This window comes from Phallusia mammillata, chromosome 3, assembly GCF_965637545.1.
Source record: "Phallusia mammillata chromosome 3, kaPhaMamm4.hap1.1, whole genome shotgun sequence".
Lineage (NCBI taxonomy): Eukaryota > Metazoa > Chordata > Ascidiacea > Phlebobranchia > Ascidiidae > Phallusia > Phallusia mammillata.
Window position 1 is genome coordinate 18,783,268 of NC_137254.1, and position 27,330 is coordinate 18,810,597.

Consider the following 27,330-nt stretch of genomic DNA (forward strand, 5'->3'; position numbering starts at 1 on the left):
CGCACATGGAACTCCGTTATGTTAAACAGAAAAAAGACTATTTCTTAAGTCATGGAAAATTCTCCAACGGGCCAATACAATGAACATCAAAACAGACGTGATGCTTTCAGCGTCCTACAGGCACCTGCTAAAATATTAGAGGCTCAATCGTTCGTTATCGCGCAGTGTTTTCGTTGTGTGTGACGTGTATATGTTTATCTTTTTTCCTTTGTATATCGTGCACTGTACAACGCGCGTTCAGTGTTACGTATCCTGATGAAGGCGACCTGTATAGAAAGTCGAAACGTCAGATTAAAAATACAATTGCCAGAAGATCTTTATAAACTTGATGTCCTCCATTTTTAACAAAAACAAATTGTCTTCGAAAGACAACAAACAATGCTCAAAAGTCCTCATATTTAAATTTCCCTTTTTTGCTAAATATATAATGACAATTATGATCTTCACAACAGGCAAAACACACCCCGGACTTAACCGCCATTTAACGGATGTTTAGTGTGCGTTATGACCATTGTCAATTGCAATTAACAATTTACCAATAATTTAAACTTCCCCTGCATTGAACTTCGTGGAATTCTTCAAAAATCTTCAGATTTTATTTTCTTTGGGCGTAATTTTTCAAGAATACGTTCTCATTTTTGACAATGAAAATGTGGTAGGTGGTACGTCGTTTTATCCACAGTTGTGAATTTAACTTTGTTCGGCAAACCTTACAATTGTAACGTGACGCAACAGCCAATAGAACAATTGGTCTTCCATTGCGTGTCGTCAATTACCAGGATTTCTTAACCTTTTTCCTTGCAGCACCACTTTTAAATCACCAACCAATTTTCGCCTTGGAAGTGCGTGCCCTGGTTAAGAACCCCTGCTCGAATGCGTAGTTTTAGTTCTGAACCGGTGAAATGTTTGTGTTTGTGCAGGATTTGTTCGGCCTTTCCAAGGCTTGTTTAATGTCAAAACCCCTGTGGCCAAACAGTAGGTATGTTCAGTTTATTGCATGTTATTGTGTGATTTGTATGAAACATTGTAGTAAAAATGTTAAACCTTTTCGAAAAAAACGTACATAAAAAATAAGTTACTACAGAAGAAACGGACGCAATGTGCTGATGTCAAATGTTTGCGTTTTTCTCAGTTTTCGTTTAACAATAATCGGCATTTTTTTTAAATAATCGACAATCGTAAGCATGTAGCACTGTTCCCAGTTTTCTGGCAAATTTTCGGTTATAATGCGAGCATTGTCTTTAACAAAATCCAGACATTAAAAAGTTTGCAAAGTTCGCGAAAATGTTCGGGTAAAAAGAGTTGTGTTTGAAACAGTCATTGTGTAAATACGTTGACTATTTTCAAGTTAATTAGTTAATGTGTTGTCTATTATTTTTTTCAAAAAAAATCGACAGGCTGCGAAAATGTTTGCAAAGTTCGCGCAAAACTTTTGACTAAAAACAGTGGTCATTGTCTATAAAAAATACAGGATGTAGCCTAAAATGTTTTCTGTTTCGTGAAAATGTTCTGTCAAATAGCAGGCATATTGTTTTCAAAACAGAGAGGAGGTTTGAAAAAGAGTTTTTAAAAGCAAAAGTTTGCTGGTTTAGTTAAAATGTGAGCCTACGAAAAAAGAAACTTTCTTTTTCGTACTGTATAAAGTAGCACGTTTTTTTGAGGAAATTATTTTGAGTTGTTACTCATCAAACGAACGTCGATATATTAATTATATACGTTGTATAACTGGTCTTAATTTTGCAATGAAGATTTTCGTCTTGGTCATTACTTGTGCTTTTGTTGGAGCCCACGAGAGCCATGAAAAACACTATTATCCAGGTAAAATGAATAGTATGTGAAAATCGAGGTTGGATACCAATAAGATAAAATTTGAAATCAGCATTCATCCGCACCTGTACATTAACCCTAATTGAGAGATACAGTAAAGCTCGGATAAGCCAGATTCAGCTAATGTGAGTCTTCGCCTAATTCGGATAAAAACTCGAGACACAAAAAATCTTTGTCAAAACGGACGGATTATTCGAGGTTTACCCTATTTAAGTCTAGGGCAATTCATAGGGCAAAACTATTTTAAAATGCTACGATTATATCCGCAACGTTGTTTTAATAATTTAAAAATAACTGGCAAAAAAATTGTCAGCATTTTGCTTTTAGTGACCTACAACAATCTGGGATGTTGGAAAAATATCAAAATCACTCCAAGAGAGGGAGACGAACATTTAGATGGAAACTACAAACAAAGATCTAACGCCATTATAAAATGCGCCCAAGTTGCTTTTGAAAACGGAGATGACGTGTTTGCCCTTAAGGTATCGTTACAAACCTTATACGTGCATTCATAGTTATTTAATTTTTGAGATGTAAAGTTTATTTTTATTGCCTACGTCAGGGGTCGGCAACCCCTGGCACGCGTGCCAATTGCTTGTTTTCAGTTTTTATGATGCCATCGTCTAAAATTAAACCTTGCATGCACAAAATCGCTCTGCTTTCGATTTATTGTTAATATCTGCTAGCACGAACCACTATTATTTGGAAAAACGTTGGCACGCGAGGTCATGAACATTGGAAATAACAAGTAAATTGGCAGGCGTCGCCGCTGAAAGGTTACCGACTTCTGGCCTACGTTATTCTGCCTAATTATTGCTGTTGTATATATTTTCCTAATTGATAATAATCACTGCAACGGTTTTAAGCGATGTATTGCTGATGTTTCAGCACTTGCCATAAAATTTATCACCTTATAATTTGCGTAAATGTAGAAAACATTACATTATTTCACATAGAATGGAGGCTTGTGTGCAAGCTCTTCTGAAGCCCGACAATATTACCGTTCAAACGGTGCAAGCAACGATTGTGGTTCTGAAGGTAGAGGTGGAAGATATGGGAGCCAAGTTTACGAAATCAACTCGATTTCCAAAGGTATTAGGTAGTTATATATTGTGGGTAGTTATATTTTGTAGCAGCTTATTATCATGAAAAAATATTTGTATTAGCCTTAACATCAAACGCACGAGGAATCAAGAATTTGGTTAAACTAAGTTTTAAATCAAAACCTAAAACTGGTGTTTTTGTGTTTTAAAAAACTTGTCAGCTTAAATTTAAAAAGAGGCCTTGCGATCCACCTTTTGTATTTGCTTGAAAAAATCACATGAGCATGTCAAACTACAGAACAAATTGGGTCATTTTTTGTTTTTTTTAGTCGCTCTTGTCGACCTGGGCTGCTGGTCGGAGTCGGGTTCGGATATTACAAGTCGCGCCATCCCAACTCTCGAAGGGCTTGATCCAATTCTCGACGGGAATTACAAAAGTCGTGAGGACGCGATCGCCAAATGTGTGCAAGCGGCGTACAGGCGAGGATATCACACTATCGCATTACAAGACGGCGGCTGGTGTGCTGGATCACGTGATGCAGAGGAAACTTACAATAAGTATGGTTCGGTGAACAACTGTCTGCCTTCGGGAAAAGGAGGCCCATACGCCAACCAAGTTTACCGCATACATGTGGAAAGGACCACGTAGGTGTCTGTTTTATTAAATGTTTTAAAGCTGAATGCAAATCAAGCTCCGTACAACCCTAAGCTTTTAATGTATTGAGTGTCACGTATCTCACATGTTGTTTTGCTTTTAGAATTTTCTGATGATGAATGGATAAGAACAGGACTGATTATCGGCACATTTTTATTATTTGTATACACAGCGGCAATAAATATATTATTCGGAATATAATTTTTGTCGTGGTTGAACTCAAAACATGAATCGCAAGCATTAGCATAACGCAAACAATATTTATGATAATATATCACTACATCGCAGAAAACATGAAGAGTAAGATTGTAAAAATGTGTATGGACAAAAAAGTACTGTAAAAACAGATAAACAGGTTTTCAGCAATTTTTCGATGTCACGTTTAAAATTTTATTACAAATGCACTTTTAGAAAATACTCTCTTGTCCCGCAACGTCATATACTGAATGGCACATAACGCCTGGTCGGTATATTTGATTTGTTTGACCCACACAGTTCGAAATTGTCGAACAAATTTAAGAAAGAAAACATGCGGGAATATTTCAAGAACAACAACCGCACAACCGTAATAATACATTTAAATGTTTACACCAGTGGTTCCCAAACTTTTTCTTATTTTTTTAAAACGGTCCCTTTGCCATTATTTCGAGGGCTCGCGGTCCTTAAGCCTAAATGTGTATTTCATAAAAACGAAAGTTGATTGCAGGATTCTAGCTAGTTATGCAAAATTGCGCATAACAATCATTCAAAGACAGCATGTGACATCACAAACAGGACAAAAACATTACAATTGTGCGCGAACAATTGCATTTTTGATAGTTGTCATTCGATAAAGGCCATTGTTTAGCAATGGAGACAGTCGATTCTCAATTCTACTTTGATTCAAACTTATTTAGTGGAACAAACTGACGCCAAATAAGATTATAGAATTACTTCAACCGCGTCCCCCCAAAATTGCCTCACGGACCCCTAAAGGACCGCGGACCCCAGTTTTGGAACCGCTGGTTTACACCAACAGTACTGCAAATTATTGCATGATGAATTAACTATAGCAGAATGACATAAAACTTTAAATAAATTTGTCCCCAAGCTATATTTTTTTTCTGAGAGCAGTCAATCAAACAAATGTTAAATGACAGATATAACAAATAATGCAATTGTGACATAACAAAAAAATACTGAGGTACTAGGGTCAGCAACTTTTGGCCTCAAGCAAAATTGTATGACCCACATCTTATTTAGAAACTGCCTACATATAACTTATCACAATCACAGTACGCCAGGCCCATTGACATATAACTTATTTACTTTATCTGGGGAAACAAGATTTTTTTGTTTTGCTTGGTCTGTGCCACTGATCTCTATAAACCCTGGATTGCGCTACTGGCCGTCACGGTTGAAGCAAATTGAAGCGTAATGGCGGCTGAAAAGGAAGCCCCAAAAATGCATTGCGGGCAATGGGGAGAGAGTGGATAAATGACGATAATTTTTGTTTTAGGCGTTTGTATGGCGATTTTTGCAGATATGATTTGTAGAGTAATAGGACGAATGTATTCCAGTGTATAATAACCTACAAATATGCGTAGATTGACTGTGATGTGTATTAGTGTAGGTGTACTGGATATACGTTATTAAGTTAGTGTTGAAATAAATCATTACTAAGTGGAAATAAATGTTTTATTATGCAATATAAGTGGTTTGCGTGCTTTTTTAAGTATTTTAGACATGAATCCAACAAGATGGCTACTTCCTTCACACAAGATGATGTAATTCTTTGTGTGACATTACCTTGTGCTAATCCAAACTGCTGTTTTTGACTGTTATCAAACTTCAGGAAATTCTGACCAACATGTGGAATAACGTTTTAATTAAAATCACAAAAAACTAAAATAATATTTCAACTATTTTAACCAGGGAGTCGAACCGCTTGTCATATGGGTTCAGGTTCGGTTCGGGTTCACTTGGTTTTGTTTTTAAGGGTTCGGGTTCGGTTCCGTTTTTTTAAAATGTATTTTTTCGGGTTCGGGTTTTGTTCCGGTTTGGGCAACTTATCCGGTCCGAACCGGTTTGCGGTTTTTAAACCGGTTCAAATTTGTATTCGTTTTAGTTTAATTCTACCCATCATCTACCTGGCCTTATTAAACTCCAAAAGAATTTTGCCCTTGCACTGTTATTTTTGACACGCCCTATAAGTGTTATCTCGTGTATTCTTTAGTGCGCTGTTTTGAAAAAAATCACAAAATATAAAACAGACTGCATTTTTTTACTGGTTTGCTTCCGGTTCGGGTCCAACGCCAAACCAAATATGGGGTTCAACTCCGGTTCGGGTTTTTAGAAAATCGTAATTAGCGGTTCGGGTTCGGTTCGGGTTTAATGAAATTAACCGCTCAAACCGATTCGCGGGTTCGGATTCAGTTCCGGTTCGACTCCCTGATTTTAACACTATTTGACTTTTTTTCTCGATTGAGTGCATTTGGTTTGGGTCTTTATTATCTTGCCATGGTGATATTATGAAATTTTGCAATTCCATTTTACATTTATGATAAATTTGTTTCCAAACATTTCAGACATAATAGGGTTTATATTTCTCCAATAAGCAACCTTTATTGTCTCTGGTAAAATTCCACTGGAATGTTTCAGTCTCCTCCCAAACTCTCAAGCTTTATGACACTGCAAGATTACAATCCAGCCTTTTTCGACAACAAATACACTACAGAGGGATTGGAATCAGATTAAATATTTTTTGTGTGTATACTGTTCTACTTCCACTGTGTATGTTTTGTAATCATTCCTGACACTGCCTGTAACATGATATGCTGCACATTTTAAACTTAAACAACTTTGAGGTTGTTGTTTTTTATTTTGTGAATGCATTATCTGTTATAATGGTGATCGTCCGACAAAAAATACAGGATATCTGTATGAACTTGGCTGGTGTATTTGTTGCCTTCAGTCCTGTTTAGCAAGAATTTAAGTGATAACTGGTGTACAGGTGTGTTTTTGCAGAAAATTGCTTATCAAGTAGAATAAAAACAATATTTCATGATTCTGACTGAAATAGTACATAAATAGGCAAGTCATTTGGGTAGTTAAACTTGTCCACCCTAACTGCTATGATGTCTTAAATGCATTTATATGCACATGTATCTCTTTGAGATATTAGAATTTTGTTAAGAGTTTGTAGTTTGAGAATTCACAACATTAGAAAAAATTTATTCAACACATGTTGGTTGCAAACTGAAAAGGGTAGATTAAATGAGCTAATTGTGAGCTTACTAGATTTATGGTTTGTAACATAGAAGCAAAATAATTTTGAACCTACTACAAAAAAAACTTTTAAAAAGCCATATTTTAGCTCCAAGACTTTGCTGACAATCAAAAACAGCAGTTTGGATCAGCACAAGGTGATGCTAAATAAAGTATCACATCGTCTTGTGTGAAGAAAATAGCCATTCTTGTTGGATTTGTGTCTTAAATATTAATAAATGCATGTAAACTACTTATATTGCACAATAAAACATTTATTACCACTTAATAATGATTTATTTCAACATTAACTGAATAATGTATTCCCAGTACACATACACTAAAACACATCACAATCAATCTACGCATATTTATTGGTTATTACACACTGGAATACATGCGTCCTATTAATCTACAAATCATATCTGCAAAAATCGCTACACAAATGCCTAAAATAAAAATTATCGTCATTTTACCACTCCATTCCCATTGACCGCAATGCATTTTTGGGGCTTCCTTTTCAGCCGCCATTACGCTTCAATTTGCTTCAAAAATCACCCAACCGTTCAACGGAGTAGCGCAATCCAGTGTTTATAGAGATCAGTGGTCTGTGCACATTAGTGAACGGAAGAGCAGCTAACAACGCACTAGCGGCAGCCCAACTATTAGACAAATTTCAATAGAGGGCGCAAAGAGCTGAATTATCAATTGGATAGTTAAATACGATCGGGGTTGGAAAACAAGTTCCTGAAAATTAAACATTAGAAACCAAATTTTAAAATTATTTTTATTGAAATTGTAATAATAGTGCCCCGGCAATGCAGAGTCTTTTTAACGAACACGTAACGCTTAGACCAGAGGATCCCCCATGGACCTCCGTTATGTTAAAAAGATAAAACACTATTTCGTGAGCCATGGATAATTCTCCAACATCAAAACAGACGTCATGCTTTCAGCGTCCTACAGGCACCTGCTCAAAGATTAGAGGCTCAATCGTTCGTTATCGCGCAGTGTTTTCGTTGTGTGTGACGTATATATGTTTATCTTTTTTCCTTTGTATATCGTGCACTGTACAACGCGCGTTCAGTGCTACTTACCCTGATGAAGGCGACCTGCATAGAAAGTCGAAACGTCAGATTAAAAATACAATTGCCAGAAGATCTTTATAAACTTGATGTCCTCCATTTTTAACAAAAACAAATTGTCGTCGAAAGACAACAAACAATGCTCAAAAGTCCTCATATTTAAATTTCCCTTTTTTGCTAAATATACAATGACAATTATGATCTTCACAACAGGCAAAACGCACCCCGGACTTAACCGCCATTTAACGGATGTTTAGTGTGCGTTATGACCATTGTCAATTGCAATTAACAATTTACCAATAATTTAAACTTCCCCTGCATTGAACTTCGTGGAATTCTTCAAATATCTTCAGATTTTATTTTATTTGGGCGTAAAAGTAGCTGTTAATATTATTTTTCAAGAATACGTTCTCATTTTTGACAATGAAAATGTGGTAGGTGGTACGTCGTTTTATCCACAGTTGTGAATTTAACTTTGTTCGGTAAACCTTACAATGGGGTAGTTAAGGATCGAAAATTTCCGCATGGTGTCGCCACGCAACAGTTATAGTTGTCATAACGGCACAAACGCGCTCAAATTTAGAGGCCTAAATTTCGCATTTACTCTATTAACACAACTCCACTCCGTCATATTTTTACCAAAAAACACTGCTATTTGACAACATAAATCAAGTAGAAATGTAATATTCTAAATCAGGGGTGGGCAAACTACGGCCCGCGGGCCGCATGCGGCCCGGCAAAGGAGTTTGTGCGGCCCGCCAAATGTTCGCAAACTTTGAAGAGAAAGTGACCAAGCAACTCTGAATAGAATTATAAGCACAGGCGTAGAGTTTTAAAAATACCGGGGATGCGACTTGCCTAAACGCAGATACTTTTTACGTGCTTTAGCCGGTTGTTTCTGCCACGTTATTATGCAAATCGTCACTTGACACAATTTCTTTGTTCGATAAAGTAAAAGCGGTTTACGTTTTCAAATACAGCCCACTTTGCAATGTTGATGCCAAAACTTTGGTCACTTTGGATCAAGTTTAGGTCGTTGCAGTTCTTTGCAAACGAACATTAAACACGGCTATTAAAAGCGGCTCGCATTGTTTAATGTTATGCGCAAGGAATTTATTAACAAAAAAACGTGGTGTAGCCTATGTTGAAACAAATGCTTGTTTATTTTTTAAAACAATTACAATTGTAGCGTTTCAACCAATGTGTGTACAATCATTAAAGTGACAACAAACGTATTTGCACATAGCTGAAAATATACTATGTTAATATTTTGGGCTAAATCAGGGGTACACAACGTGCGGCCGTAAGGCGACATGCGGCCGCGGAGACAAGTTTGTGCGGTCGTGGCCATGTATGTTAAAATACATGTACTGGCGGCCGTGACGTAACTAAAACTATTTTGCCTAATATTTGGATTTTCAAACAGCTAAAAACAGCTTTCGTGAGACTGGAAAAAAAGATTACCAGCCTAGTGACCATATACGCCAGGCTTTTTATCCGCTTATTGTGTGCAAACAATGCGAAAGAACAGGCACCGCAATCGTCACAATCAGTTTATGACGTCATAAACAGTTAGCTCCGTTCAGCTAAACTAATGCACCAAGTTAGAAATTATTAATCTGGGCATTTTAGGCGACTTAAAATGATATATATATATATATGTGATATAAACCAAATTCTTTACACAAGTTATTTTGAAACAAAAAAACAAGTAAGCAATTGGCGTCCGTTGGTGAAATACTATGCGGCCCGATAAGATTAAAAACCTTTGAATGCGGCCCTTGCACTGAAAAGTTTGCCCACCCCTGTTCTAAATGGACAACATACAGATTAAAATCCGAGTTAAATAGAAGATGTACCAAAACAACTGCCAAGAGGATTTAATTTTAAGATGCGTTGTATTTCTGTTTTTTTTTTTGCAAAAGCTTCTTGTTTTTTTCTCTGCATAACTACTTGTAGATAGACTTCAGACTTATGATAGGAATGACAACTTCACTTGAGCCGTGAGCTTGGGGGAGAATGTAGGTAGCAGCTCTGAGTTACAGTGGCCCAAAGTATAGATACTTAAATAACCAGCTTGGATCAAATACCACACACAACTGAGGAACAAGTGAAAGTTTATTTTCATTTCAAGTCCACATGTGACAAAATTTCCAACAGTGTTGTGAAAGCTATTGTGAAAGGACACCAAGTCTGAAATGTTATCTGAGTTTTATGTAAGTGACAGATGCTTAACTGAAAAAAATGTTTCATACAATGTCAAAATGAAACAAATCAGTGGAGAAATTGTAAATTCAGAATGTAAATGTGCATCAGGAAGACGACCTGTTGCTACATGCAAACATCTAGCAGCCACAGAAGAGCTATATCTTAAGAAAAGTTGTCCAGATCAGCCTCAAACGTTTCACCACCCTGCAAAACAATTGTATAGTGGTGGCTTGTAAACCATGTTTTCTACAAATTAAAAAATTGAATGAAACACAACCGAACAAAGTAAGTGCAAGGAATGTTAGCCAATGAAAGTTTCGCATAAAAAGCACCAAAATTTAATATATATATATATTTTTATTTTTATTTTTTTTATTTTTTTTAAAAAGGAATATTATTTTGGCAACTGAAAGAAGAAATATGCAAAACTATGTGAAGTTGGCACTGTCCACAGAAGCAATATGCCATGGCAAAATGTATGAAAAAAGGGCACTTACTTTGTTCAGCAAAACAAAAAATATCCACATGAGTCCAGCAGGTCTGTTTATTGGCAATGGGTAAAAGGTAGACCAGACCAGACCAGCGAAAAACTTGGACCAGTAGCGCCTTGTAGCGCTGTGGATATGTTGTATTTTTTTAAACAATAAAATTATTAATTATAGGTAGAAACATGATTTTTGTTAAAAAATACCTTCAAATCACACGCTTAAAAAAATCCCAAGTCACCATCCTCCCGGAAGAGGAATTGGAGCAAGATGAACTTTACGTCCATTAACCCTTTGCAAATCCTATCAAATTCTTTGTTAGAAAACAAATTATACATCGACTTAAAGGTATTTAAAATATCTTTCGTTTGGTGTAAGTTTTATACACGAGCAAAGATGTTGAGACAGCAAAAATACAGGAAAACTGATAAAAAATCCTCCTCATCAATGATCCGACCAGGAAAAGACCACTCAAACCAATATTTTTATTATAAAACCATACATCATCTGAAAGGTATTTCAAATATCTTTCGTTTCATGTAAGTCTCATGTGCGTGAAATGATGCTAAAAGGGTGGAAGAGTGGGATCATTTTACAAAAATCTTCCTCATCACCAGTTCATCCTCCAAAACACCACTCAAACCTCTATTTTTATTAACAAGCTATACATTATCTGAAAGGTATTTAAAATATCTCTCGTTTCATGTAAGTCTCATGTACGAGCAAAGATGTTGAGATGGTGCAAGAGTGGGATCAATTCTCAAAAGTCTTCCTCATCACCAGTTTATCCTCCAAAACACCACTCAAACTCCTACTTTTATTAACAAAATATACATCATCTAAAAGGTATTTAAAATATCTTTCGTTTCATGTAAGGCTCATGTACGAGCAAAGGTGTTGAGATGGTGCAAGAGTGGGATCAATTCTCAAAAGTCTTCCTCATCACCAGTTTATCCTCCAAAACACCACTTAAACTCCTACTTTTATTAACAAACTAAACATCATCTGAATGATATTTAAAATATCTTTCGTTTGATGTAAGTCTCATGTACGAGCAAAGATGTTGAGATGGTGCAAGAATGGGATCAATTCTCAAAAGTCTTCCTCATCACCAGTTTATCCTCCAAAACACCACTCAAACTCCTACTTTTATTAACAAACTATACATCATCTAAAAGGTATTTAAAATATCTTTCGTTTCATGTAAGTCTCATGTACGAGCAAAGATGTTGAGATGGTGCAAGAGTGGGATCAATTCTCAAAAGTCTTCCTCATCACCAGTTTATCCTCCAAAACACCACTCAAACTCTTACTTTTATTAACAAACTATACATCATCTAAAAGGTATTTAAAATATCTTTCGTTTCATGTAAGTCTCATGTACGAGCAAAGGTGTTGAGATGGTGCAAGAGTGGGATCAATTCTCAAAAGTCTTCCTCATCACCAGTTTATCCTCCGAAACACCACTCAAACTCCTACTTTTATTAACAAACTATACATCATCTAAAAGGTATTTAAAATATCTTTCGTTTCATGTAAGTCTTTTTTACGAGCAAAGATGTTGAGATGGTGCAAGAGTGGGATCAATTCTCAAAAGTCTTCCTCATCACCAGTTTATCCTCCAAAACACCACTCAAACCTCTATTTTTATTAACAAGCTAAACATCATCTGAAAGGTAATTAAAATATCTTAACCGGTCCAGAACCCTGTAATAACGGCTAACCACTGAAGCCAAATACTCCCTGGTCTACCTTATGGGCGCGGACTTATATTTAAAACAATTTTAAAACGACGTACGTTACACCGGGTACGTGGCAACCCACCACCAATACTAACACCAACACCACCAAGTTTCACAGCGCCCAGAGAAAAAGCCATAACATCGACTAGCGACGCGCTATTTAAGGCATGCGGAACAGGAAGGCGCATTCCGGCGCAATCAACGCTTTGGAAACCAATCACTCCTAAAGGGAAGCAGGTAGGGTGCCACAACACAAAAACGTAATTAAGGTGCCAACACGAAAAAAATGAAAACAATAAGTGACGGTGACAAAAACCAAGAAGCAAATAAAATTTCGCTACATAAGTCTCATTTGCAAACAAAGAGTTTTGAGGTGGTGTAAGATAAAAAGTGTAAGAAAAAGCTCTAAAGTGTAAGATAAATCAAAAATCCAGATTTTAAATGAAGCAGGTGTGTTCAAAATAACATCTTTAGAGCTTTTGTTAACTTAACTTCATGAAAAACTTTAGGTCACCGTCCTTAAGGTTTTGCGATACACAATTTTGCTTTAGTAGCTTTATCAATGTCTGTAAGTTATATACAAGCACCAAAACCAGGAGAAACCCGTATTCTTAAAACATTTGCCCGTTAAAAAATATTAGGCAGAAAATCTGTAAAAAGGTAATAAAACTACAACAACTCTAGTACAACTGCGTGAAATCTTGCTTTGCAAACCACTTTTGTAAAAAAAACTGCGCCATTCGGGAGGATGACAGCACGGCAACATTATTTCCTCGGAAAAAAATAACGCAAGAAAAAGCAACAAGGCGTAATATAAGATTTGTGACTGCGAGGTAAAACTATAAAAAACCAAAACATCAACCACAATATGCATGAGAAGGGTTAGATTTTATTTCAACCTAGGAAGAACCATTTTGTTGATGTTAATACCAGCACCGATTTTGTTTAGTCGGGGTGGGGGCTTTTGGACCAATTGCACAAAAAACTCTTTTTCGATTTTAGGATCTTTGTCAAATACAGATGTGTGTGAGATGGCGTAATGGTGAGCTAATGTCGTTCTGTCGTCGTTTGCGTTGTAAAGGTAAGTTTTCCATGCCTATCTGTGGCCGCCCCAACGGTTGGAAACGTTTTCCAACGTATTGTGCATTGCACATTCTACGTGAAGCCACGTATATCTCAGAGTCCTTGCAGTTCAGAAGCGCCACAGTTTTGAACATCTGATTGATAAAGCTGTTGGTTATATTATTCATTGACGTGAGGCAACCGAAGTGGTCATACAGCGATAGAATATCACTAAAGAGATTACCCTGCTCAATAGTCTTCGCTCTGCCAATGACACTGAAGACAATGTTGGTGAGAAGATTTAACATGATCGCCTTCTTTTGTAGCTGCCCAAGGCTTCTTGGATCTTCATTTCACTCGTTTAATTGCCGCATCATTTTTGCCTTACCGTTAAGAATCGACAAAAATATCGCTATCTGACTTGCCGTCTAGAAAGTGCTTGTTGACGGACGTTTCCTTATGGTGTTTTATTGTTGCAAAATTATAAGCATCGAACGAGCACACGACATGTTTAACGTTTGAAAAAGAAATGTGCAGACTTTATTGAATAGCAATTTATCGTATTTTAAATGTTTATAATTTCGATATTTCGTTCCGGAGACCCGAGGTGGGATTCGAACGCTTGCTGGAGAATTTATTATGAAGATGCACAGGTTTCATAAAAGGTCTGTTCGAAATTGTTTCGCCATTCGGGTAATGTAACCATATTATACTCGCAATTATTGCTGTAGAAATCCTTACCACGAATGATCACCGGACCCGTTAAAGTTATGCATGGAACCCCAACTTTCCACGGAAACCCGATTGAACCGTCTTTCTCCAAAAAGCTCATTGTTAGTCATCAGAACCGATTATTTGGGAATTATGACGTAATATAAAAAATGTTGGTTGCAAAACCGCTTTAGTACTGAATCCGATCAGTTGAATACTTTGAAGATTAGAAGATTTAATAAATCATATGATGTAAAGTTTGTTAACAAAAAAGTTTTTAAATTTACCGGCTTTGGTAGATGAGAACCAGAGATAACCTATTAGATATGATTGTCAAAAGCAGTGTTAGGGTATACAACATTTAACTGTTACATATGATTGACAGTTGTAGATAATTTAATCGGCCTTTTGTGGGGTAATTTAAAACATGTTTCGAACAAATCACAGTACGCCAGGTGATTTATATATGAGTGTGCCGTGATCGCTGGTCTGCATAGACCAGTGGTTCTCAAACTTTTATGACCGCGACCCAAATCTGAGTTTTATGAACATCTCACGACCCAAGTCTCAAACATCAAAAATGTATTAAGACGGACTGCAATTTCGAGGCCACGTCGTCGCCGCATATATGGGCTCCTATAGGACCATGTCAAATGGCTGCAGACTTAACGAGATCGATTCGTTCGACAACACTGCATAACACAACACACATTGTGGCTTTGCAGCACTATGATCATTGATAGAAGTGAATCCCAATTCTAAAAATGTTTCCTTGTGCGAATACTTACTCATCCTTAAACGCTAACTGGTACATGTCCACATTCAGTTTCGCATGATTAACGTGTCCTACTATTTCCCGTGCTACGACGTGTCACGTTATAATCGCCATGTGCGTAACAGTAAAGTTGGAAGCCTATTGTCGTCTGTATGTGGTAATAGTTGGTTCCGTTTACTGTACAACGTGGTTGAGTGAGGTGACTTTACTACTACATTAAGTAAATTCGTTTGTGTTTACTTAATGCAGTAATTGTTCGTTTGGACAGCATTGAATCGCCATAGCGCGACCCATTTTTTGACCCTACGCGACCCATACTTTGAGAACCACTGGCATAGACGCTTCAGGGCTGATCCCAGTTATGAATTTATGTTCATCTTAACATGTTTCGAACAAATTAAAGTTTACTTAAGAACTTGTCACAGTGCGGACAGGCCTGGTGTATACTATGCTGGTGCCAATAAACACTTTTATAATGCATTTTGGATAGCAACAGCTGCTGTTAATACCACTGAAAAAAACATATCGATTAATCATGCCAAGCAAAAAATCAACTGATTTTGAGAAATTGGCCAGTTGTTTGGAACAGCTTGGTTATCCTGGTGAAGAATGGGTGGCACCTTTCACTAAAAAAGATTGTAAATGGGGCGATTTATGCCTGTTAATGCACAAGATCAACAATTTAACTAATCGTCGAAATTTGTCGTACCTGACTAAACGAAATCAAGAAAAAATCGACGAAATTATAACTACAATTCAATCAAGTAAGTTATCTTGCGTTGTTATTGGGAAATGCTCAGGTTAATAAACATTAAACTTTGCATTAGATGGAACGATAGAGACAAAAAGTTACCTCCAAGATGACGTGGAAAAACTTCCACCACCAACCCTAAGGTCGTTATTTATTGCATTACGTATGTAACTTTAGCTTTAGCATGCCAAAACTAAATTTACTGTCATTTTTTAATGTAAATCGGATATTACTAACGTAACTTTTGTGCCATGTTGAGATAATAATTAAAGTAGGCAATTAAGTAAAACTTATGATTTTCACACTTGTTGCAGGTTGGACAGGCAGTTGTATACACCAACCAACAAACAATGACAGTTGCAGAGGCACATCAAATTCTTAAAAATCCAAATTTGTCCCTTATTTCTGTTTATCCACCGTGCGATCCTAAAAGCGGTGATATTTATGTATTTAAGTACGATACGAATAACTAATGCCAACACGAAGACTGGACTGGCGACACAATTCCATGGATATGCATCGCAACCAAAAGAGTACCTGTTAAGAATCCTGTGATTCGTAAAAGATTCTATTGTCTAAAAGGTGGCGATGGTTTCTTTCGAAGGTGGTATCGTTTACTTAACTTTTCAGAATCAGTTTTTCATGTTCTTGTACATTACTTCGGTGATGAAAGCAAGGTAAAAAAATATTCCCATGGTAACCGAAAAAATAACGTGGATAAAATCCATACAAGGACATTTCCTTCAACCCTAGAAAATGTCCTAAAAAAATCCACCAAAAAACCGAAGATACTCTACAGCAGTGGTTCCCAAACTTTTTCTTATTTTTTTCAAAACGGTCCCTTCGCCATTATTTCGAAGGCTCGCGGTCTTTAAGCCTAAATGTGTATTTCACACAAACGAAAATTGATTGCAGGATTTCAGCTAGTTATGCAAAATAGCGCATAACAATTATCCAAAGACAGCATGTGACATCACAAACAGGACAAAAACATTACGATTGTGCGCGAACAATTGCATTTTTTGATAGAATTCATTCAATAAAGGCAATTGTTTAGCAATGGAGACAGTCGATTCTCAATTCTACTTTGATTTAAACTTATTTAGTGGCACAAACTGACGCCAAATAAGAATTCAGAATTACTTTAACCCCTTCGCGGTCCCCCCAAAATTGCCTCACGGACCCCTAAAGGACCGCGGACCCCAGTTTGGGAACCGCTGCTCTACAGGGAACTTGTTAACGAAACAGAACATGGTTGTCCATCAATGTGGCCAACAAGTTCAGAACAAATCCGAAACAAGTTAAAAAATGAGGCCAGGAAGCAACAAGTTTCGCACGATGATCTATACGCTGCGTATCTTACAGGTCTGACGCTGGATGACTTTGTTTTAGATTTTCGCTTGATTCCAAGATTCACGATGTGCCTAGCAAATTCTTTTTTGATAAACGAGTTTTTTAGGTGCCAAAAAGTTACAAATGGTTCATATCTTTCTTATGACACTACGTTCAACTGTGGAGACTTTTATGTAAGTATCCTGGTTGGCAAAAACACAAATTTTAAAGAGGAGCCAATAATGCCGCTGGCGTTTCTTCTCCATGACACAAAGGAAGAAGCCAACCATGAACTGTTTTTTTCGACGTTGAAAAGTTTTTTTCCCCAGATGCAAAAACAAGGGGTTAAAATTGTTACAGACAGAGAGAGGGCCATCACCAACGTCACTAAAAAGGAAATGTCGGAGTGGGACCATTTTCTGTGTTGGAGCCATATCCTGCGTGATATTCGATTTTGGGTAGAAAAGAAGGCTGGAACCAAAGATGACCGCGTGGTGTATGTTTCACATATTCGGTCTTTGCTGAATAGCAAAACGGAAAAAGAGTTTAGCACAATGTCTTTGAACTCTAATGCGTAGTTTTAGTTCTGAACCGGTGAAATGTTTGTGTTTGTGCAGGATTTGTTCGGCCTTTCCAAGACTTGTTCAATGTCAAAACCCCTGTGGCCAAACAGTCGGTATGTTCAGTTTATTGCATGTTATTGTGCGACTTGTATGAAACATTATGTTAAAAAATGTTAAAACCTGTTCGAAAAACATACATAAAAAAGTTCCAACAGAAAGAAGAGACGCAATGTGCTGATGGCAAATGTTTGCATTTTTCTCAGTTTTCAATGAAAAATAATCGACAATTAATGCGTGCAGCATTGTTCCCAGTCTTGAGGCAAATTTTCGTTGAAAATGTGGGCATTGTCTTTGAAAAAGTCTAGACATAAAAAAGGTTTGCAAAGTTTGCGAAAATGTTCGGGTAAAAAGAGTGGGCATTGTCATCGAAACAGTCATTGTGAAAAAACGTTGACTATTTCCACAGTAATTTTAGTTAAAAGGTGTTGGCAATTGTTGTTGTTTTTTTAAAAAAAAGACTGGATGGGAAAATGTTAGCAAAGTTCGCAGAAACTTTTGGTTAAAAACAGTGGTCACTGTCATTAAAAAAGACAGGAAGTAAAATGTTTTCTGTTACGCGAAAATGTTCGCTTCAAAGTAGCAGGCATATTGTTTTCAAAAAAGAGAGAAGGTTTAAAAAAGAGTAAGCAAAAGTTAGCTGGTGTAGTTAAAATGTAAGCCTATAAAAAAAGAAAAAATTCTCACTGTATATAGGAGCACGTTTTTTTGAGGAAATTATTTTGAGTTGTTACTCATCAAACGAACGTCGATATATTACATACGTTGGTATACATGGTGTTGAATTTGCAATGAAGATTTTCGTCTTGGTCATTACTTGTGCTTTTGTTGGGGCCCATGAGAGCCATGAAAAACACTATTATCCAGGTAAAATGAATAGTATTTAAAAAATCGAGGTTGGATACCAATAAGGTAAAATTTGTAACCAGCATTCTTCTGCACCTGTACATGAAGCCTAATTGAGAGATACAGTAAAGCTCGGATAAGCCAGATTCGGTTAATCTGAATCTTCGCCTAATTCGGATAAAAACTCGAGGTACAAGCGATAATGTTGTAAGAATTCAACTAATCGACATCCTTATTTTTTGGTCAAAACGGATGCGGATTATTCGAGGTTTACTTTAAGTCAACTCAAAACTATTTTTAAAATGCTACGATTATATCCGCAACGTTGTTTTATTAATTTTAAAGGAATTGGGAAAAATGTCAGCATTTTGCTTTCAGTAACCTACAACAATCTGGGATGTTGGAAAAACTTCGAAATTACTTCAAGAGAGGAAGATGAACATTTTGATACAAGCTACACAAATAGAACCAACCCCATTATAAAATGCGCCCAAGTTGCTTTTGAAAACGGAGATGACGTGTTTGCCCTTAAGGTATCGTTACAAACCTTAGTGTTAACGTACATTCATAGTTATTAAATTGAGATGTTAAGTCTATTTTTATTGCCTACGTTATTCTGCTTAATTGTTGCTATTTAATATTTTTCTCATTAATAATAATCACTGTTTATGCAACGGTTTCAAGCGATGTATTGTTAAAATGTATGAGCACTTGCCATAAAATTTATCACCTTATCATTTGCCGAACTGTTGAAAATATTTCATTATTTCATATAGGATGGAGGCTCTTGCGGAAGCTCTTCTGAAGCCCGAGAAAACTACCGTTCAAACGGTGAAGGCAGTTAATTCAGAAGGTACAGGTGGAAGTTTGGCCAGCCAAGTTTACGAAATCAACTCGATTTCCAAAGGTAAGTCGTAGCTATTAGGTATTTATAATATTTGTAGCAGCTTATCATCATGAAAAATTCAATTTGCATTAGCCTTAACATAAAACGAGGAATCAAGAATTCGGTTACACTAAGTTTTAATCAAAACCTAAATCTGTTTTTTTGTGTTTCAAAAAACTTGTCAGTTTAAATTTGATTTGAGGCCTTGCAATCCACCTTTTATATTTGTTTGGTAACCACTTTGTCAAGCCGAGCGGGTGTTTTTAACGATTAACCAATTTTTTAGGTGAGCATGTCAAACTACTGAACAGTTGTTTTTTTTTTTTTTTTTTTTAGTCGCACTTGTCGACCTAGGCTGCTGGGAGGATGCTGCAAATCGCGCCATCCCAACTCTTGAAAGGCTTGATCCAATTCTCGATGGAAATTACAAAAGTCGCGAGGACGCGATCGCCAAATGTGTACAAGCTGCGTACAGGCGAGGATATCACACTATCGCATTACAAGACGGCGGCTGGTGTGCTGGATCACGTGATGCAGAGGAAACTTACAAGAAGTATGGTTCGTTGAACAACTGTCGGCCTTCTGGAAAAGGAGGCGCATTCGCCAACCAAGTTTACCACATACATGTGGAAAGAACCACGTAGGTGTCTGTTTAAAGCACTGTTAATGTGGTAAAGCTAATTGCAAATCAAGCTCAGTACAACCTTAAGCGTTAAATGTCTGGTGTCTTCACATATCTCACATGTTGTTTTGCTTTTAGAATCTTCTGATGATGAATGGATAGGAACAGGACTGATTATCGGCACATTTTTATTATTTGTATACACAGAAGCAAAAAATTGCAATAAATATATTAATTGCAATAAAAAAAAATATAAAATAAATATACGGAATTTAATTACTGTCGTGGTTGAAATCAAGACATGAATCACAAGCGTTCGCCTAATGCAAACAATATTTATGATAATATATTGTTTTTGCACTACATCGCAGAAAATATTTAGAGTAGTATTGTCAAAAATGGTTGGATAAAAAAGTACTGTCAAATCAAATTACCAGGTTTTAACAATTTTTCGACGTCATGTTTAAAAACTTATAAAAAAAGCACTGTTAGAAAATACTCTTTTGTCCGGCCACGTCATGGCAACAACAAAAAATCACGATAAGTGAATGGCACATAAAGCTTGGTCAGTATATTTGATTTTTTTGACCCGAGAAGTTCGAAATTGTCGAACAAATATAAGGAAGAAAACATATGGGAATAATTCACGTTTAAATGTTTACACCAACAACAATAGTACTGCAAACTATTAAAGGATGACATTAAAACGTTTAATAGATTTGACCCCAAACTATTAATATTTCTTTTTAGAGCAGCCAATCACACAAATGTTAAATCGCAGATATTAAACAAAATGTAATTGAGACATAACACAAAAATCCTGTATGTTATTAGATATATATATTGTCGCACCGAACATCCCAAATCAGAGTTTGAAATTTACTGCCTGTATTAAAATATTTGGTTGTTGTTTAAAAAAAAATAAAAGTAAACCTGACGAAACGTAAACTATCTTGTGTTTAACCTTTTCCACTTTCAAAAAACCAGCAATTCTGCAATCACGTTTACAACTGTGTGTTTAAATTTTGCACTTTGTGTATAGTGGTCGGCAACCGCCGGTCCGCCAGAAGTTCGTTACCAAGCCGTATACTTTTTTAGGTAAAATACTTTTGCCCATGTATCCCGGGGATAATAATCTAATTTAAGCGTCTTCATTGATAAAGATGTGTAGTTTTCTGGCCGGTCTGCGATAAAATTCCAGTTTCAAAAAAGGTCCTCTTTAAAAAAAGGTTGCCGACCCCTGAACATTAACGTCGATATAGCTAAAATGCCATAATAGCCTGGAGATGTTTTACTGAAAATCATTGTCTTAAAACATTATGAAGCAAGATCAATTTTTATCAAAACAAATTAATCAGTTAAAAGGTTAAAAAAAACTATAGCAACAAAAATTAACTGAAATCGGCCTAACGCATTAAAACTTGACAAACGTTACGCTTAAAATAACGGTTTTCGCCCATTTTTTGCAAGGTTATAATTGTCGTTTAAAAAATTAAAAAGAACAAGAAAATATAACTTATAATTTAACTCTGCGCATTGATTGTATGTGTGGCGTGACTAAGCCATTTTTAATTACATTACCGCATATGTTTGTTGAATTGATGCTGACTTTTATCGAATTCCGTGCACTCTAATTATAAAATCCAGTTAAAGATACGCGGAGGCTGACACCAGAGGGCCTGAAGCGCAAAATTGTTCCTCAGCTGATTTGGTTTGTCCACTTCAGCGGTTCTCAAACTGGGGTCCGCGGCCCTTTTGGGGTCCGTGAGGCAATTTTGGGGGGACCGCGAAAAGATGAAAGTATTTCTATAATCTTATTTGGCGTCAGTTTGTCCCACTAAATGAGTTTGAACCAAAGTAGAATCGAGAATCGACTTTCTCCATTGCTAAACAATAGTCTTTATTGCATAACAACTATAACAAAAATACGATTGTTCGCGCACAATCGTAATGTTTTTTTTGTCTTGTTTGTGATGTCACATGCTGTCTTTGGATCGTTGTTATGCTCAATTTTGTACAACTAGCTAAAATCCTACAATCAACTTTCGTTTTCTGAAATACACACTAAGGCTGAAGGACCGCGAGCATACGAAATAATAAAAAAGGAACCGTTTTGAAAATATAATGAAAAAGTTTAAGAACCACTGGTATACTTGAATGAACCTGTTACCACATCAGTTTGAAAATAGACCGTTGTATGAACCGATAAAGTCCCGCCCGTAGGCTACAAGACATATACCTAATATTTATCTTTTGAAAGTGATACCATGAACATAAGTCAAATCCAATAAATGTGGCAAGCAAATCAGGTTATAAGATCAAACTGTTCTTTAACGACATGATGATGGTCGTTACTGGTGCACTTCCACAACAAAAATGCGATAAAATGCAGCGAATTGTTTATAGGAAGTAAATTTAGAGTCGGTTTCATGATTAAAGAAAGGAACGAATTAAGGTTATTCATAAGCGTGTATGCAAACTGTTACATAGGACGCAGGCAGTGGGTATATTGTTTTAACCTAAAAGGCCATCTGTAAAGCATAATGTTTTTGAAAAAAGAAATACCCGTTTATACCCGTCTGTAAAAGCATGATTCAAACGTTGTTTGCATTACATTGGGCGTACAAATTAAGGAATTGCTGTACTTTCATTTGATGATACAACTTATTTCTGTTTCGTTTTGCTATTAGGGTTGAAAAGTGATGTTTTGTGTTTACGAGTTTGTTGTAATTTGTACCTAATTACATGAAACAGTATTGTTACGTAACAAATAGCAGTAACATTGTAATAAATAAATAACAAACTTCTGAAATCATAAAGAAAACAAGACAGTTTCGTTATGAAAAGATGTCACAAACGGAATTGGACCGACTTTTAATAAAGAACACTCCATTTTCTTGGCATGAATAAACTTTGTTTAATTTAGTTGAATCGTTGTGGAAATAAATATTTTCTGTTTAAAGTCGATAGGGAGGTAGAGCTACTAACACGGGGTAGAACCACTGATCTCTATAAACCCTGGATTGTGCTACTTGCCGTCACGGTTGAAGCAAATTGAAGCGTAATGGCGGCTGCAAAAGGAAGCCCCAAAAATGCATTGCGGCAATGGGGAGAGAGTGGAAAAATGACGATAATTTTTATTTTAGGCATCTGTATAGCGATTTTTGCAGAAATGATTGGTAGCTTAATAGGACCCATGTATTCCATAACCTATAAATATGCGTAGATTGATTGTGATGTATATTAGTGTAGGTGTACTGGATTTACGTTATTAAGTTAGTGTTGAAACAAATCATTACTAAGTGGAAATAAATGTTTTATTGTGCAATATAAGTGGTTGACATGTATTTATTAATATTTAAGACACAAAAAACAGTCAAAAACATGGAAGTCAACAAGTCCGCCTTATGCGAACATGTTTTGGAATGTGGTCACCGCATTAATTGGAACGATGCCCAAATTTTGAAACAAGAACCGAATTGGTCGAAAAGATTGGTCTTTGAAAGTTGCCTCATAAATTCTAATGCAAATGGCAAAAGCCTGAGCCCAGTTTTCCGCGACATTTTGCGTCCGACTTCCCCATCAAATATCGGACATTAGTTACGCCCTGTCATTTTGTAGCACATGCAACTCTTCACGGAAATCCTTTGTCCTAATGTAATTATTTTTCATCGTATCCCACTGTTTTTGTACATTTTCGCCTTTGTGCCCGCTGTATTATTCATTCATTGCTCTGAAGAAGCCCTACCGCTCTGGTGGGCGAAACGTCAGCAAATACAAGTTCTTGAAACAACAACTAGTATTTTGTTTAGCATAACACCAGTTGAACGACAAATTTGTTAAATATGCAATCTGGTGGACGAAACGCCTGTTCAGTATTTTCAATGCAAGCATCCAACAAGCGTGCAGTGTTAATCAAGCGTGATGGTAACAATAGCTGGACTACCATGTTAGTATACTATGCTAACACCATACGTTTCAGCTGTTCCAGAAGTGCTTAATTTTCGATAGGTGACGTAAAGAGCTGAATTATTTATTTAGCGGCTAAAGAGGGGTTGGTTTAGGATGCAAATGTTTGAAAATTTTACATCAGTTACTAATTTTTTGGGTTAGTTTTATTGAATTTTAAATGCTTATACCTTACCCCGACCCTAATAGCCCTAACCGTTAGCATTTTTTGAGATGTACCGTTTTAAAAATTAGGCACTTTTGGATCAGCTGAAACGTATGGTGTTAGTAGCTCTACCAAAAGATGTCACATACGAAATTGGACTGAGTTTTGAACAAGAACACTCGATACTTGTTGTATGAATAAAATTTGTTTAATTTTGTTGAATCGCTGTGGAAATAAATATTTTTTGTTCAAAGTCGATTGGGAAATATCAGTACCATGCGCAGTGGAGCAGAACTTTTAAAAAAAAAAAAATTCTTGTTTCCAAGTCTTTTAGGTATTACCGGTAAATTTGTACTTAAAAATCAAATTTCAAATAAACAAATATTCCGTAGCTTTCTGCACTTACGATTTCTTTTCAAGTTTACTGTTGTCAGTTTACAATCAGCTTTAAAAGCGAGGAAATAATCAAAATTACAACTTTTGACAAACAAGTATTTTTAGGAAATATAAGTTAGAAATATTGACATTTGTTAGTCCCTAAAAGCTTTTTTGACATTTATTGTTGTCAAAGCAACTATGGGCTAGCAATGCTAAAAAACCAATGCAATAATAATCGCTATACCTCCTAAAATAAAAATAAAGTGCGTTTTTGTGCTACATCGCTGTTGCGTAATGCAACATGGTGCCAATTGCTAACCATGGTGTTGAAATAACACAGACAATCAATCATTTCCGTCATGCCACAAATAACAGGCGAACGGCAGAAGGATGTGATATTGCTCGGTTTGCCCAACTGCGTCGAGATTATTGTTATGTTATGTTTTTGATTTTATAAATCTTTGTTATTGTATAATCTTACATTGCATCCAATAAAATCAGAAGGTGGTGTGTTAAAGGTTGTAAGTATTTAGGGGCATAGCCCTGCTAAATAGTTTAACTCTAATTTAAACTAGAAATAGTGCACAGAGATCGTAAGCGTTAGAGTGAATTCACCCCTGATTGAATATAAAATCAGATTTTTAGCTTGTGACGTCAGTGTAGACTTATAGACAGATAGATAATTCAGTCTCAATAGGCTAACTGAAGCGTTAACATTGGTTTAAAGGTCAATACCAAAGGTTCAGTTTCATTAAAAGACGTGACAAGCGTTGTAGGTGACAACGCCCTCCTCAAAGGGTCACATTTTTCGTCTGTTATACGAAGTGTTAAAGCTGTGTCATAGCTGTGTTATCTTGTAAATAAAGGTTTTTCTTTAATCAGTGCTCCCTTAAATGATTTTAAGATTGACCTCTGTATAGCTTGTGCATTATAACCAAAAAAATAACCGTTTTGTTGCAGGATTTTCTTGATTGTTTTTCAGGTACTGGAGGCAGGCCACCTTATCAGTACCATAAGCAATTTAGAGCAAAACATCTAAATCCTAAGGAAAGTCGACTTCCTTGCAACATATACTCCTAATTTATATTTAACATAAAAAATCAAATACAAAATTACAAAAACCCTATAAAACCCACACCACCTTCCACCTCCTCCTACCTTCCATCTTCTACCTTGTAATTAATCATGTGTTTCATTTTCTAATTAACGGCTGCCAGTACGCCAATACAATCATTAATAGCATATTCTGTTGCTGCATCAACTGCTAACCCTGCTCTGCATCTGCTGGAGACGGCAACAGACTTTCTATACATGGACATAGAAAGGTATGTTCAATTTCCTTTGTCACGCAAATTGTTTGAGTTGTTCTCAGGAACCAGAAAAAGTGATGGTGAAAAACTCCCTACGCCACAATGGACTTTGACAGCACCCTCGTCACTGTCTTCCCTCAAATTTACAGATAGGAGTCTGTAGTTCACCCCTGTCTCTGGTAAAAACAATTTAACTCTTTTTAACCTTCGTTCTAAGTATGCATTCTTAATTGGCATACATTTTACATTAACTTTGTTGTTGCTAACGTGGTTAATTTGTGTATATTATCATCGTAAACGTGTTCATTCTCTGCATGTACCACATATTAACTATGTTTGTATTTTAGCAGGTTTCCAATTTGCTGATTTTGGGAATTTTAATTATATGTTGCTTTAGCATTGTTCAACAGATCCAGTTTCTGAGATTTCATTCCCGAGAATAGCCAACGTATCGTACTACAAACAACTCGCCAAAGAAGTCCAACTCAACCTATCTATGAAGTCAATGTTACCGTCTCAAAAACACTGCATGTAACGAACCAAACTGTTTTGGCGCCATGCGCATTTCCGTTCCGGTTGGTACGCACTGGAACAAACCTTTGACCCTGAAAAGGGCGCGTGACTCCATGCCTGGCTGTTCTTCCCCCATCGCTTAGTTTTTGGGATCCACCTAATGACACTTTTCTTTATCCAACTACTGCATCTCGAATGTTTGTCAATATACCCTTTTTTGAACCAAGTTTAACCCATGTTTCTTCTAAAGAGTAATTGTATCCATACCACTTCCCTTGGACACTAAAACCCAACTCCTTAATTTGTTTTTGTTAGCTTTTCCCCAACAATGGTATCCTAAAAATTCCATAATTATCTTTACTAAAAGCTACACCGCTTTCACTCGTTTTTGGCAATATTCCACACAATTTTGGTGTAGCAAGGATCCATTCCATAAAATAATAGAAATTTATCGCATATTTTAATTCTTTACACTTTTATCCTGTAAATCTTCGCTCTAGTACTGTTTGTCAACATAGTGTCGCTGTATCGTCTGTCGCCATGCTACAGGTTCGCCTGCTAGCCCGTTTTAAAAGCAAGAAATACCCTTAAAGCACTTTTCTTACGACGAAATCAGTCTGCTCAATTTCTTACGACGAAATCAACCATCAACACCAGGGTAACATTCTCGAACTGATCCGTGTTTCATCGAAAACTACTATGACACAACGCAATCTACTTCAACCCTGCTTGAACTCGCTCTACACCCTTGGCGCAACATCACCAGTGATAACACCTCTGTTTATTCGTTTGTGTTATCCAAAGGTGCCTTACGTTTAGTCGTCTGTGATATGGAACAACAGTGATACGGAAATCTTCAACATTTCACTTGACTTGAATTTTACCATTCGTCCGCTTGTATTTACAGCAGACCACACTTTGTTCAATTTTTCAAATGACGACATTCTCGCCAATGCTGGTGCAGGGATCAACTCTCTTGAAGATGTCGTGAAGAATGGTTCCGATGACGCCAAGTCAGTTGTTGACAACACCATTGATGACGCCACTGGTGTCCTTGGAAAGCCGATTCTGATGATTGCTATCATTGGAGATTCTGCTTTTGGAGCTTTTCTCCTCATA

The 27,330-nt window shown here is 36.5% G+C and overlaps 3 protein-coding genes and 1 long non-coding RNA gene across 4 annotated transcripts; all 4 read left to right on the plus strand.

The window, feature by feature from the left end:
* Window positions 1-1,673: 1,673 nt before the first annotated feature.
* LOC145219079 (uncharacterized) lies at window positions 1,674-3,726 on the plus strand. Its single transcript, XM_080086449.1, has 5 exons — window positions 1,674-1,818; window positions 2,155-2,309; window positions 2,784-2,919; window positions 3,200-3,515; window positions 3,629-3,726. The coding sequence occupies exons 1-5, from the start codon at window positions 1,743-1,745 to the stop codon at window positions 3,636-3,638; spliced, it is 693 nt and encodes a 230-aa protein (XP_079942575.1). The 5' UTR covers window positions 1,674-1,742; the 3' UTR covers window positions 3,639-3,726.
* Window positions 3,727-16,855: 13,129 nt separating this feature from the next.
* On the plus strand, window positions 16,856-17,500 carry LOC145219787 (uncharacterized). The gene has a single exon (XM_080087097.1). It carries the CDS (start codon window positions 16,856-16,858, stop codon window positions 17,498-17,500), a length of 645 nt encoding a protein of 214 aa, XP_079943223.1.
* Window positions 17,484-19,870, plus strand: LOC145219788 (uncharacterized; the record flags this gene model as incomplete). Its single annotated transcript, XM_080087099.1, has 5 exons — window positions 17,484-17,598; window positions 18,239-18,409; window positions 18,767-18,921; window positions 19,165-19,295; window positions 19,611-19,870. Coding segments are annotated over exons 3-5 (411 nt in total), but the record flags the coding sequence as incomplete, so codon positions are not given.
* A 5-nt stretch (window positions 19,871-19,875) lies between these two features.
* Window positions 19,876-20,127, plus strand: LOC145220507 (uncharacterized). The gene is made up of 2 exons (XR_013858205.1): window positions 19,876-19,914; window positions 20,035-20,127. It is a non-coding gene; the product is annotated as an uncharacterized LOC145220507 (long non-coding RNA).
* The last annotated feature ends 7,203 nt before the right edge of the window (window positions 20,128-27,330 follow it).